The 14114-nt window shown below is 39.3% G+C and overlaps 1 protein-coding gene across 1 annotated transcript; it reads right to left on the bottom strand.

Moving 5' to 3' along the window:
• Positions 1 to 1938: 1938 nt before the first annotated feature.
• zic3 (zic family member 3 heterotaxy 1 (odd-paired homolog, Drosophila)) lies at positions 1939 to 6703 on the bottom strand. Its single transcript, XM_084699064.1, has 3 exons — positions 5441 to 6703; positions 4483 to 4646; positions 1939 to 4216 (listed from the first exon to the last, which is right to left on the bottom strand). Exons 1-3 carry the CDS (start codon positions 6432 to 6434, stop codon positions 4034 to 4036), a joined length of 1341 nt encoding a protein of 446 aa, XP_084555190.1. The 5' UTR covers positions 6435 to 6703; the 3' UTR covers positions 1939 to 4033.
• Positions 6704 to 14114: the final 7411 nt, after the last annotated feature.

The raw sequence follows: 14114 nt of genomic DNA on the forward strand, positions 1-14114 counted from the left end.
TTTTTCCTCCATCAGGCTTCCCTGTGTAGACTTGTAAGTTTCAAGCATATGAGGAAGTGGCATCACAGGTAGCAGAGATCTTTATACCATAATTTGCAGGTTTAGATATACTGCCTAAAGGGGCAGCGGCCCCTATATGGCATCAGCTACACATCAATTGTGACATTAGGCCCAGGGTCGTAAAACAGGGGGAGGCAGTGACCCACTTGTCTCACACTGTCTTGATGGCAGCTAGCTTGTCTCTCTGCCATCGAGCTGGTCTGTCGTTTCGGTTATCCAATCGGATAATCCTGGAAATTATGTGGAAGTTTTCCTGAGACGTTGCACGGAAAAGTTATCTGCCAGTTTCTGCATCCCACAGGGATTCAGTGGATTCCCATTTGGACCTGAAAAGTCCAGCAAGGATAAGAACCCCAAAGTAGACATGTCAATGGGGTTGGTCCATCTCTTTCTACCTTTCTCCAAAAACATGCCCTCTTTCTAAATGAGTGCAATCCAGAATCATTTTCTGGATGGAATCTAGGATGAAAAGCTCAAAAGAAGACTTGATGTCCTGCACATGAGTAGGCACCATGTGTTGTTACTCATGTGTTAGCCCTGGATGCATCCTTATCACATTGGCAGCCATGCGTTGTGGCTCATTTCATGGGCTAGAAGGCCATTCAATTTCATCATATTTTGACATCCATATTTCTTCACTTGCTATCTAACGGGCTTGTTCTGGTCGTGGTGCTGGCTGCTGATGGGGTGGTCCTTGAGCTGACTAATGACCGGTTGGTCCTGGGGCTCGTCTTCGTTTTGGAACTAGCTTATGCTCAATCTCATCCTCTTCTTCAAAGTCACTGTCCGACTCTGAATTTGCAGAAATTACTCTACATCATCATCAAAAGCTTCTCTCTCTTCCAAAATCAATTGCATGGCCCTCTGAGCAGAGACTCTTTTGGCCATCTTGATCAGTTGTGATAACTAATCACACTGGCAAAGCTATATTTATATTATCCCACCCCCAATTTGCAGATGGGATAGAGTATGAGGAAATAAAGATTGGTTCCCACAAGACAGTAAAATGTGAGAGCAGACAGGAGTCGGTGCTTGAATCTGTCAACAATTTTGCAACATTGTGCGGGAACGGCAGGGGCAGAACTACAAAACTCTCTCTCTCTCTCTTTCACACACACACACACACACACACACACACACACACACACACACACACTCTAACAACAGGCCCAGAAAGGAGGAGGACAGAGTGAATGTACACAATTTCCACACTCTTATCAGCCCTGGGTCCAGTGGACCCGAACATTCCGTATGTAATATAAATGTGTAGGGGGGGTGTACAGTGTGTGGTCATTGAAAATGTGTTCTGATATGTGTTCTTCACAGAAAATGAGCCAAGGCCAATGAGTCTCAGTTTGAAAAAATAATTAATCATATGATTTTTCTTTTGATAAAAACTGAAAACGGGTCCCACAGACCCGAACACCACACAAGGGTTAAGTAACTCATGTATTTCCATACTTGGCGACGCTACTGAGCATTGTTTGCTTTAAAGTGGTCAGTAGTCCATGATGTTTTGTACTGAATTATTTTACTTGGTTTAGGTATGGACGTTACATCAAACTTCCACGTTCATAGTGTTTCCTTATTTGCCCATCTTTAAACTCAACTGATCAGACATGTCTGATTAGCAGTGAAACTGTCATTCCCATGGGTTAATGATTCGCTCACTGCCAAGAGAGTAGCCTACCAAGTAGGAAAGCTAACAGTTGGTAACTTTGCCATCCCTCTCCCCAGAAACAAGATGCTAAAATGGCGCCTTCATCAGTGTCAAGTTCAAGTGAACTGGCGCCTCAAACAGTCTGGAAAACAACTGAATTGCCTCGGAACTGTGAGCAATAGGCTACACCACTGACAGGAATAATCGACGTAGCAGCTGTTACTTTTCAGTTTTTTTTTAATTTCAGTCAAAATTTATGTTCACATTTCTTCATAAATAGTTGGTAAAACAAATCAACCAACAAACAATTGCCTACTTTAAAAAGTACAAGAAACCAATGTCCCTGTCAGCTAAATAACGAATAGGCTTACTGTTGTCATTTGCCTCGATTGTGGCACAGTGACACAGTTCATCAGTAAAACATTTTGCTTTTCAGGAATAACTTGGAGCATGACCCATTTCTCCCAGAAAGTGTTACAACATCACATTCTAGCTGCTTTTATACATCAGAAATATTCTTGGACTTCTGAACATTGGGCATGAAAGGTGGTGGAATAAGAAAAGGTATTTGTTTTAAATTAAGGTATATAAAATAGTATATAAAACATATATTCCTTAAATTATTTAAATAAACGTATTTCATATATCACTGTCACTTACGAGGTACTGTTTTTTACATTTTGTTTTAAGAGTAGTGCTGGTGGTCTGAAATCGTTCTCATATAAGCACAATATATTTTGTGTATGCATAAGATTCAATTCTTGAGAATAGGTTACAATGCAATGCTGTAACTCTTTGAGCCACTGAACATATTCTCCCCAACCCACATATATCTAGTATTCCTTCGTCTAAATCTTGTTCACACAGAAATGTCATATTGACAAGTTATTCACACAAAACAAGCAAATGTGTAATCAAACTGCTCTATATGCAACACCACAGTACTCATAACAGATAACACGCTTAGTTTCACAGAAGAATTACATTTAAAACAATGCAAGCTGACAGACAAAAAAACTTTTATTTTGAAGATACTGTGTTGTGACAGTTCCATTGTTGCCGATGGACACATTTAAACATACTTGCACAAAGACATTGCTGGAACTATAAAGGACTGCCATACTCGCTCATATGTTTGGGTATTTGACCTTAATTTGAAATACTCAAAATACTGTCACCTTGGTTTAGAATTCATGAACTTTGTAGTTTGTACTCATACTTCTGCAAATGCGGCGAGTGCAATGGCTGATGCATGTCTCATATACTGATGTTATGCTACACTTGAAGTCTACTCTCTGATTCTATAAAAGTAAAGTACACAAAAGGTTAATTTGACCAAAATGCGGATATCGACAGAATAGTTTTATAGTTTGTCAACTCACTTGACAACAATTCAGCTTTACAGAATTGATGATTTACATGACCAATCGGTCTCATGAGCTAAAGTAAAAAGTGATGGAAAATCAGCATTATATAGACAAATCCATAATATTTATATAGATGATATCTTAGATCCAAATAAGACACATGTATTGGTTAAAAAAAAGATACAATCGCAATATTGGAACTTTTGAGTTGACGATTTTGTTCAATGTTATGCTGGTTATGACCCAAAACTGTACAGACTTGTTAGAAAACATTTCCATAAATATCATTTCAGTTTCAGAACGTATACCCATAATTAAATTACAAATTGATAAATATGGCATCATGGATATGTATTTACAACGTTATTAACAAAAGGCAACGTTATATTCAACGGTAACAATCATAACCTAATACCACATTTCTCCACCTGAAAACGGACGTTGACAACAGATTCGACCCCATCAAACAAGGAAATACATTCACGAGTATATATTTATTTATGATTTATTTTTTGTTCAAGTTCAAGACAAAGACTTTGGCACGTTTCTTAAGACTGTCTGAAGTTTTAACAATCAATTGAAAGGCGACAGTATGTGTCACCATTATATAAAACACCGTGAAATATTATTTATTTCCTTTTTTAAATAAATTTTGAGAAAATACATAAAATGAAAAATAAAATAATCATCTGGAATCTGTAAACTAAAAAAGGAAAAACATTTTATTTATTCTTAGAAAGTATTATTTTATTATTTATGATTTATTTGTTTTCTTCGAACTCGCAATAAAAGTCAAATTTCGTATCCTGAGAACAGATGCGGGCTGCTTCCGCTGGATTGCTCTCATTTCCTCATGATCTTCAAATCCCATTTTATACACCTTAATGTGAGTAGTTTTTAAGGTTTCCTAAACCTCTTGGTCCACACTGAAAGGCTGCTTCTGACTTCAAACGTACCATTCATTAAAGTTGGGTGGCAGTCCATCACTGTGAGCAGACGTGTTTTGTACAGCTGACGGTGGTGTTTTTGTCGGGTCTTCAGTGTTCGCTGACACCAGCACTGGTGGTGTGGACGACTCGTATCCAGAGCTTGCTGCTGGAGACGATTCGGAACCTTGAGACTCGTGTACCTGCAGTAATGAGAGTGAAAAATGACAATAAATGAGGGGTTCCAATGGTGATTGCTTTAGGACGAATTCTTGGTTAACACGCTGGACATTTGATAGGTTGCTTGCTATTACATAGGGTCATATAAGATATGATTACTTTCCTGTTTTAATTCTCGAAAATAAATTACTTTGAAGAGGCATTTCCTGAAAGCTAAAGGTGTATTCAACTATAGTTAGGGGACAGCGTTGTGTTAATGTGTTTAAGGTGTAATGAGGATGTTAATTACCTTCATGTGTTTCCTGAGAGAGCTGGGGTGTGTGTATGACTTGTCGCACACTTTGCAGATGTATGGCTTGTCAGATGTGTGCACGTGCATGTGCTTTTTCCTGTCGCTGCTGTTTGCAAAGCGTCTGTCACACCCATCGAATTCACACTTAAACGGCTTCTCACCTGTAACATGGGATAAAAACAGTTTAGTATAAAACGCATATACTGTCTAACCACTGTAATTGCAACAAGCGCACGCTCACAAGCTTGATAACATAAATATTGCTTGCCCGCTACTGAGTGTTTTTCATTCAAATAAGATGGCTATGGCATTGAAGTGCACTATTATGAATCGAGTTTGAGTAGTACAATACTAAAACACTGTAATCTCATTTAACTGGTCATGTTCATTAACACATATGGGTTTAGGCTAATAGGCTAGTCTTAGGCTAGCCCAAGGTTTGGAAGGTAAACAAGGAAAGTGACAAACTGGCCAAGTGTTCAGTCACACAAAAACACCCGCACCAGGACTGCTTCGTCTAAATTTAGTTAGGCTAATTTGCTCACACTTTAGCGTTTGGGCAATATGTGCCCCACTCAACCTCAACACACACACACACACACGCTTCCGCACATGCACAGCGCGACACTAAGAGTTTTTGTTTTGAGTTATAGATCAAGTTAACACAATTTTAACAACACGCAGTAAATGTTTTAGGCCTTTGAGCATGCCACAATACATTGCCAACACTGGACAACCCAATCTTCTATTCAACATATTTTCTAATTGAAACCAAGAATAACAAAACATAACCTATAATAGGGCCTTTGCGTCCCAGGCCTACGCTGCTAAAACACATCACCTTGTCTGTCATTAATTATTAGAACACCCATGAATCGTCTTGTTCAAATAAAACAACATGTTATGATAAGGCTAGTAAATGACAGTCGTTTGTTGAATGAGTGCTTAGGCCTACCTGTGTGTGTTCTTTTGTGAATTTTCAAATTTTCCGACCTGGCGAATATTTTCCCACATCCAGGAAATGGGCAGGGGAAGGGTTTCTCTCCAGTGTGTACACGAATATGATTCACGAGTTTGTACTTGGCCTTAAAAGATTTCCCTTCTCTCGGACAATCCTCCCAAAAGCATATGTGGTTACTTTGCTCGGGGCCGCCAACGTGTTCCATTGAGACGTGCGTCACCATCTCGTGCATTGTACTGAAAGTCCTGTCGCAAGTCTTTTTGGGTCGGTTCATCTGATTTTCATCTATCCATTTACATGACATTTCTTGCTTAATTGGTTGTCTCATATATCTAAAGAAGGCCCCTGGACCATGGTGTGTCGGCACATTCATCCCCATATTCATATTGATTGGATGGTTGTAGTTGTGGAGCTGAGCAGCGCCATAAGGATCCGTCCGAGGGCTTGCGACCGGGCGATACGGGTCAGGTCTTCCAAAAATGTCCCCGCGTAAACCAAGATGCATTTGACTGTTGACTACATGTCCACTTGGTGAAGTATGGCTTACCGTCTGGTCGTGAAGCCCTGGAAATAGCAAGTGTCCAGGGTTATCAGAGATTCCAGGAGGTCCGTGCAAGCTCCCCGCAGACGCGGCAAAGATCCCATGCTGGGCACTCGAAGCAGCGGACTCTCCCATGCCACGGTTCCGGAAGAGAAAGTCCCGGGTTGTATTGAACGCTCCCCCGCCGTACGAACCAACCTGTCCACTGTGATGGTGTCCCAGGGCAGCTGCATACCCAGTTGCTTGCGGGGTAAAAGCTGAAGTCTGGCTGGAGGCGATATCGTGAGCCACCGGGCTGATTTTGAAAGCTGCGGAGTGAGAGGAATCGGCGAAAGGATTCAGTCCCAGACTTGGGTCTCTGTTTCCTATTTCATGATGTCGTGGTGTTCCGAATCCCCCTACTCCTAGCGAAGGGAACTGCGGACCGCTATCAAGAAGCATAGTCATTGGGCTAAATCAAACGTAGACAATGAAAGAAAAGAAAATTAAACTGAAAGCCCAGGTTAGTGGAGCTTACGCTAGATGCGAATAACGGGAACACGATTGCGGTGTGCTGAAACAGTAATTTTCAAAATAAAAAAAAAACTAAATGAAACAAATCGGGGAAAAAACAATCCTTCGGTTGTAGAGCGGGGAGAAAACTCCCGTAACTGCAATCCGTGAGAAAGAGGATCAAACTTCCCCCCCTTTCCAGTAGAATGATGTCCTTGGACTGATAAAGTCAATCACTCACTCCCTGCACATAAATGAACTCGGGAGGCAGTGCTACGATGGCCAATGAGAGCTCAGCTGCCCCTTTAGCACGTGACGCCAACGAAGGGAGTTAATTGGCTAGATTTCTGTTGATTGGCACAGTTTGGTATTGAAAATGGCAGTTCGTCTGAATGGTTTAATTTGATTGGTTGGTTCAGGCATTATTTTTGCAGGTAAAGTAACGGGACACTCGCAAAATATGGGTCTTATTTTATTTTGCATGTTGATCTCACAAACTATAAAACAAGTTAAATAAACATAATTTCTTCATTTTCAAATATATTACCAGAGGCCAGTAATGATAAATGAATAAATATTTGTTCTAATGCAACATACTTTGTAAAAGTGGACTGGCGGTTTGAGTTCAGTGCCTAACTTCATATAGGCCTAACGAATAAACCCATTTAATCTACTGCCACGATCCAGGCTAATTTTGTAATATGTGTTTAGCCTATAATTTTTTAGATCAATGTATCTATGCATTTATCTGTCTATCTGTCTATCTCACTATCTCTCTGTCTATCTCTTTTTATCGGAGCATTTTGGCTCTTATTATGAGAACATGAATGTACTTGGCAGAGTTCCGAAATGTGGCTTTCTTGAGCCGCTTGATGGGAGTGGGGGGTGGGGTGGGGGGGTATTTTTTTGCAAAGCTCTATAGGGTGTAAGACGGGGGAATAAAAGACAGAAAGAACGATGGCAGTAATTGTAATATCCTGAGATTTTTTGCCTAGCCAAAAATCCGTGCCATTGAGCGAGTTTCACAGGGTTGCCGCTGACTCGCTGCAGGATACATAAAATCTGATCAAGTTCAGAGACGCGTTGAGTGCTTCAAGCGGCGCTTTATAACTCCAAGCCTTTCACATCCCTTTCCCCTCAATCTGTCCCAGGAAGGAGCTCACATTCTTTATTTTAGGCATCTGAAAAAAGAAAAAAGAGAAGTCTTCAAATCAGTCTTCATTCTGCTTTCGCCCGCATGCACCCCGCAATCACTCCCACAACATTTGCGTCGAGAAAAGTGTTTTAAAATGCAAGGTGAGTTTGATTTATTATGTAGCCTAATAATCATTTTCGCTGCCACTTGAGAGACAGTTTGAGATACAAGTTTAAGCTGTGCACGTGTTCATAACCTTAACATATTTAAACGGATTCTTAGTAGGCTAACCTTTTGTTTTGATAACCAATAGCCTATTTCGTACTGACAAAAAAACTAAAAACTAAATGTAACTTGTTTGTTTCAAGCGGTAGCTATAACTTTTTGTGTAAGTTACACCGTTTTTCTCACGACTGCATTAAGAATTTCAACCAACTCTGCAAACGATAAACGGCAAAACGATTTCACCAGCCTCACGCGCTCAAACCCTATAGCTTACTCGTTTGCCTTCTCTCTTTTACACACGTTACAAACGCTCTCTCATGCCCTCCCTCCTTCACTCACTCTCTCTATTACACACTCACGCGCACTCGCATCCACCCCCATCTTCCCCTTCTCTCTACTTCCCTTCACCCCCCTTTCTCTTTGTCGCACACACACACACACGCGCACGCACACGCACACACACATCCAACACTCAGAGGGAGAGAACATGAGTTAACTGTGAGTTTGCCTTTCAGTGTTCGAGAATGAGATTTATGGCAACCTTTGTGAACTTTTGCATGTGACAGGCAGTTCAGTTTTCTTAACTTTCCCTCCTCGATATTTTATTGGCTTGTTGGAGTCGGCAAGGTTATTGTATATGGTATGTTCACAGTGAGAGTCTTACTATAAAATGATTAACGATTAGAAGCACGTGCACCGTTGTCTCTATAACAAAACACATTCATCTAGTTACCACCTTTCCTGAACTTGTGGGTTGCGGACAACATGGCAATCGAGAGGCTTCGACCTTTGGCCCTGAAATGGACTCGCGAGTTGTTATAGGTTACTGTCTCCGTCAAATAATCGAAAGCAACTGTTGCACAGAGAAGAGACAAAAACATAAGCTGGAGTAAAACACTAAAGCAAGTTGTTGAGTGTTTTTCAATAGCAGTTACTGAGTTGAATAAATATGAAAATAAGGAGGCTATGCATAACGGATATCGTAGGCCTGGACAACAGAAGTATGCAAGTCTAAAGCTGCAACTTAAATTAATGACTTAACTAATATACCAAATTGGGCCTGATTACCTATCGCAGGTTGGAAGACCAGCCTTCTAGTTGTAGCCTAACGTTCAAGTCAACCAATGTCGTTTCACACTTATTTTGGCAGATAAATAGTTTTGAATTGAAATGTTAAAAAGCTATGGCCTAGATTCCTGTTTGTAAACCTGAAATATGACGATAGCTTTTTAGAATAGCCAACAGCATTATCCCCGATATGCTGATGCTGATTCTCTTCATTAGCCTATTTGCAGCGTCATAACGTATTTTTGACCTTTAACATTGATCTTATCATACATAACATAGATTTATATATTTTCCATATATTTCATGCCACAGATGTTGCAGGTTACTTTTATTGTTACAATATATAGGGCTATAGTAAAAACTAGGCAAAATAATAATCTAGAATTACGTTTCTAAAATGTTTAAAATTAGCAAACCACACCTATTCGTTAAAATACTGAATGCTGGATTCTCATGTTCAATTTGACCACATTTGTTAAATTAGAAAAAATATGAATTTAAGATCCTTTTTCTTGAATCATGCTTCAGCGGGTTTAGCCTAAACGTCTATCGGGCATGCGCTTTGAATCAGTTTCTTGACTATAGGCTATATGCGTAAGCCTTAAAAAGCTCACGACAGTTTAAATTTGATTTTCTACAATCAGCACTGGTGTTTTCCCAGACACTATAAGCTGTATTTGATAGTTCACATTTGTTTGACAATGTAGGCTATAGGCAAAATAGCCTACTGGAAGGATAGGCTAAATCTGACCATCAATTGCATATTTTAGCAGACGTAGGTGCCACATGTGCACGAGCATTCATTGAAGAAACTTCATTAAAACGCAATAAACAATAGTTGGATAACAACTACGCGTTGCAGTGAATTACATTGCTAAACATATTTATTGTGCAAACAAATGCATGCGTTGGTCCAGCAAAAGATTTACTATACAATATAATAATAGAAATAAGTTCAATGAGAGCGATACTTTACAGTCATAGACAGGTAGTTAAAAAAAAAATGTATTTGGAAACATAGGTGTTTTTGAAAGGAATATATTTCTGTTAGGGTTTTGGACGTTTCCAAATTGATGCAAGATGCCTGTCTGTATTGGAAAAAAAGAGAGAGCTTCGAAAGTAACTTTGTTCTGGTTTGATATGGGATGTATATGCTTTAACTGGCCTTCATCAATTCAGTGGCCTTCAAAACGATAAATGATTCTCAACCTCTTGGATGCATTGACTTTGCGATTGTTTTGAAATTACAGTGACAGAGAGTGAACCTACCATCACATGTCTTAAACCATTCACTCATGGTAACCTCTTCCTAAAGTGAATGATTAGTAAAAGATTGGTATACCAGGAAGATTTAAAGTCCATCCATAGCACTGCTTTTGTACATTGTTTGAGGTTACTTTTAGCCATCAAGGAGCCATGGTCTTATTCAGCCTCATCGTCTACTGACTAAGTCAGTACAAGGACAATGGAATGAAAGCAACCCAAGCCCTCTTGTAGATAGCCACAATGATACATGTGTCCTGTATTTGCAGACTAAAGGCTATGTCCTTGTTAAATCCCAACCTGCATGAGTGCAGTGTAACTGTGCCGGAAGAGAAGTAATACTCATTTCATCTTATTAGTTGGTGATTTAGGAAGGACTAACATAGTTTATTAGTCCTTCATTGGTAGTAAACTATCTCAAAAACATACTTTTAGTGCTCATTGGGCTTACCATTCCTCATGTTGAGCAAGCCACCCCCTCCCCCTTTCCCTCCCACACACACACCACATTAAAAGACAAAAAGTTGTTATATTTCTGTATATGCTCAGTTGAGGTCTAGAGGTGAGTTCTCCTGGATGGGCTTCTACTGCCTGTGAGCTGTTCATAAGAATTGCTGTGATATGGCTCAACAAGTTAATTGACTCCTTGCTGTGGTTTATTGGAGCATCTGTCTGCAAATGGCCTCTCCCCAAACCTGCTAATTCATCTAAATTTCATAAAGTCATGGTAATACAGTAACATGTGGTCTCCTTCATTATCATATTATTCACAGACAGACAGACAGACACATACTTACACTCACTCACACATACGTACAGAATGAATGCAGTACCATCAGGAGGTACGGTATGTCCCACTTCAAATGGATCCATAAAGCTGCCAGCTTGTGAATACTTTAAAATGCCACAATATCATAGAATATGAATGATGTGCTTGGGCAATGTCATGTCTACAGGCAATCTTGCACCACTAGATTTTTCTCAAGTGAAGGTTGATGTAAGCGGTTGTGCAATTGTACATAAACTGTACTGAGGCGTCTTTCTAACATGGCGACGGGTGCCATTTTAACCCGAATATCTATAATCGCACATTGTTGAGGAGGAAAAAAGATCAAGTTTAAGTTAGATTGATACCCTATCAATGTATCACAGTCACATTCACATCCTGTCACAATACTGTTCTAATATTGAATCAAACAATTGCAGTACTTTGCTCTAATGTTGTTTGAGGTCATGATGCTGTGACCTTCTTGGATTAGGTCTATTAAATGACCGTGTTGAAGTCTGATATTTTATATGTGATCGAAAGATTGTCTGATCTGTTTCATTCCACTTTTTATTCTGTACCATGAAACCACAGATACTGTCTATATACTTGTATTTGGTCACATTTATGTTTGATTAATGGTATGTTTGAAATATAAGGTATTACTCAAAATATTACCCTGCAGTTTTTACCTGCTAGACTGTTCCTCAAGATTGTTTTTATCATAACAAGCCAGTTGTCCTCAGCACCTGACACATCTTTGTATGATCTCTTTGAGTGTGAATGTTGAGGATTTCTATGAGCTAACTCTTTAACAGATAAGAGGCAAATTACTCATATTCAATTTTAGCAGCCTTGTGCCCTTTCCTTCAAAATTGCAAATTGAATGATCTCTATGCTAAAATTAATGACACTATTCTAAAAATTTGAAGTATACCTCCATAGACACTTGGCTAGGTTGCATAATGTGTTGTAAATGAGATGTGTTACTCTCAAGGTGCTTAAGCTAATGTAAAATGCTCCAAAATGTGATTAGTCTCATGTCAACGTTATTGGCTGTATTTGTGGCATTAGGTCATAATCATGATATAGTTATCAGGTTGCCACTCCTCAACCACTAGCCTACTAAATGAACTGACTGGAAAGGTGAAGTATAGGGACACGGTTTGGTAGGAAGGACTGCCCTATTCACAAAGACTGTTTTCAGATAGATACAAATTAAAAAAGTATGTATAGCCTATTTCTCACATTTCTATGTCCTATGTTATTGTTAAGAAGAAGATTACGTACATTTTTGAATCCTCAAACCCGCTGTGTAGGCCTAGGCTTGATGCCCCAGTAAGGACCCCTCACTGCTTCCTTCAGCCTAGGACTGTGAAATTGACATAGGAACAACTAACTAAGAGTTGGAGGAAAAATGATGTCCAATTTAGAATGATAGATAATCACCATTATTTTTAAATGTGTAACACTATAATGAAAAAACACACGTATAAAATGTGTTATTTGATTACTGGCCATGTGTGGCCACCTAATCCAGTTATCCAGTAGAATATTGTGAGTTATTTAGTTATTTTTTTACATGTTGGACCAACTCTTGACAAAGCACTTTTCAACAGCGTATTTCAGCTCTCATTTACTGCAAGCTGTATTTTCACAACCGAATGGACAGCAGGTGCTGTAGTTCTCATGTAGTAAGACTATAGTGTCACTTTGGACAAAGCTGTAGTCTATCTTTATAAAGACATGTTTGCATTTATACACAAATATGCCCTTTCTTAATTAATGGTTCAACGTTCAAAAACGTGATGACCCAGAACTATTCCGTTTATTGTGTTATAATTGCACAGCCTATACTTTAATAAATGCATAGACTATCAAATCACATGTTGACTGAACCAGGTCGCTCTTCCATAAATAAATTGAAAGCTACGCTGGAAACATTTACATCCTTGGTGTTATTTTGTTGTTGCCTTGGTAAGTTAATGGCTGTGGCATTAATTTAGATGTCTGTTGTCATCGAGTTATAGAAAAGGTGTCTAAATGCAGCTGTAATATCCACAAACAGTACAGAATATGCCGACTATTATAATATGTGAATTTCAATGGGACAGTCCCAAAAAACTATATATCCTCACCACAAATTAACCCCTTAGTGTAATTTTGAGACCAAGGGGTCGTAGTCAAAGTGTGGATCAATACGTAGGCTATGAAAATAGCCTACTTGTTGCATATTTGTTTGTGCTTCTTTAATTGAGTTATTGGTAGTGTTAGCATATTTAACCGTATGTAAGTAAAATGAATTACAAAGGAATCCTGTACCTTGAGAACCACAATCCTTGCACGAGTCGATGCTGCGTAACACTTGTTTACAGCCTGTTAGTCATAAGATATGCGTTTTAGCAGGGCAGACCAATCAGAGTTAATACAGAAAACGGTTGTACATGCTTTGCTATTTCAAATTGCATGGCATCTTTAAGAATGAGCCAAATGAAGAACACCTGGGGCTTTACTTATTTAATTTTCAAATGCATATAGGGACTCATGTCTCCTGATTCCGTATCAATAACTTCGTTGAACCATAATACGTAAGATGTCATTGTCATATGTTTGGGTTGTTTTTGGTCTATATCAGCTTTCATAGCTTGACAGTTATGTTCTATCAGACAGTATAAGCAATATAAATAATGTCGAACTTTAAGGCGTTGTAATATGGCGCCTGAAGTTAAAGAGGCACCAATATTTGGCAGTGTATACGCGGCACATTTCAAAGCATTTTCTCTGCGATATTTGAAAACGGAGTCGTGCAGTGAACGCCTGCGTGTCCCTTTTAAAACAAACCCAGGGCCTGTCAATCATAGCACATTCCAACCAATCCCAAAGCGCCCTTTTTTAAAAGCAGGTTTGCCTGCTGTGCTTTTATATTGCTCCATGGCCTGTTTCGAAGCATTTTTACTACCACGGTTATTGCCACAAATCAAGAGGGCAAAGTGAACGGCATGGGACTCACACCAACTTCAACGAACTTGAGTCTTGTTCCTGCTCCTGCGAAGTTCACGGCCAAGAATTTCACATGCAGATGATATACAGCAGGGAAAATGGAAACAAGATTTCTAGGTAAATCTTGAGCACTAATTTGGTTGATTTTGCAAACTCACAGCCAAACTCACAACAAAAC

This window comes from Hypomesus nipponensis, chromosome 1 (genome assembly GCF_054491055.1).
Source record: "Hypomesus nipponensis isolate SF chromosome 1, ASM5449105v1, whole genome shotgun sequence".
NCBI classification, from domain to species: Eukaryota; Metazoa; Chordata; class Actinopteri; order Osmeriformes; family Osmeridae; genus Hypomesus; species Hypomesus nipponensis.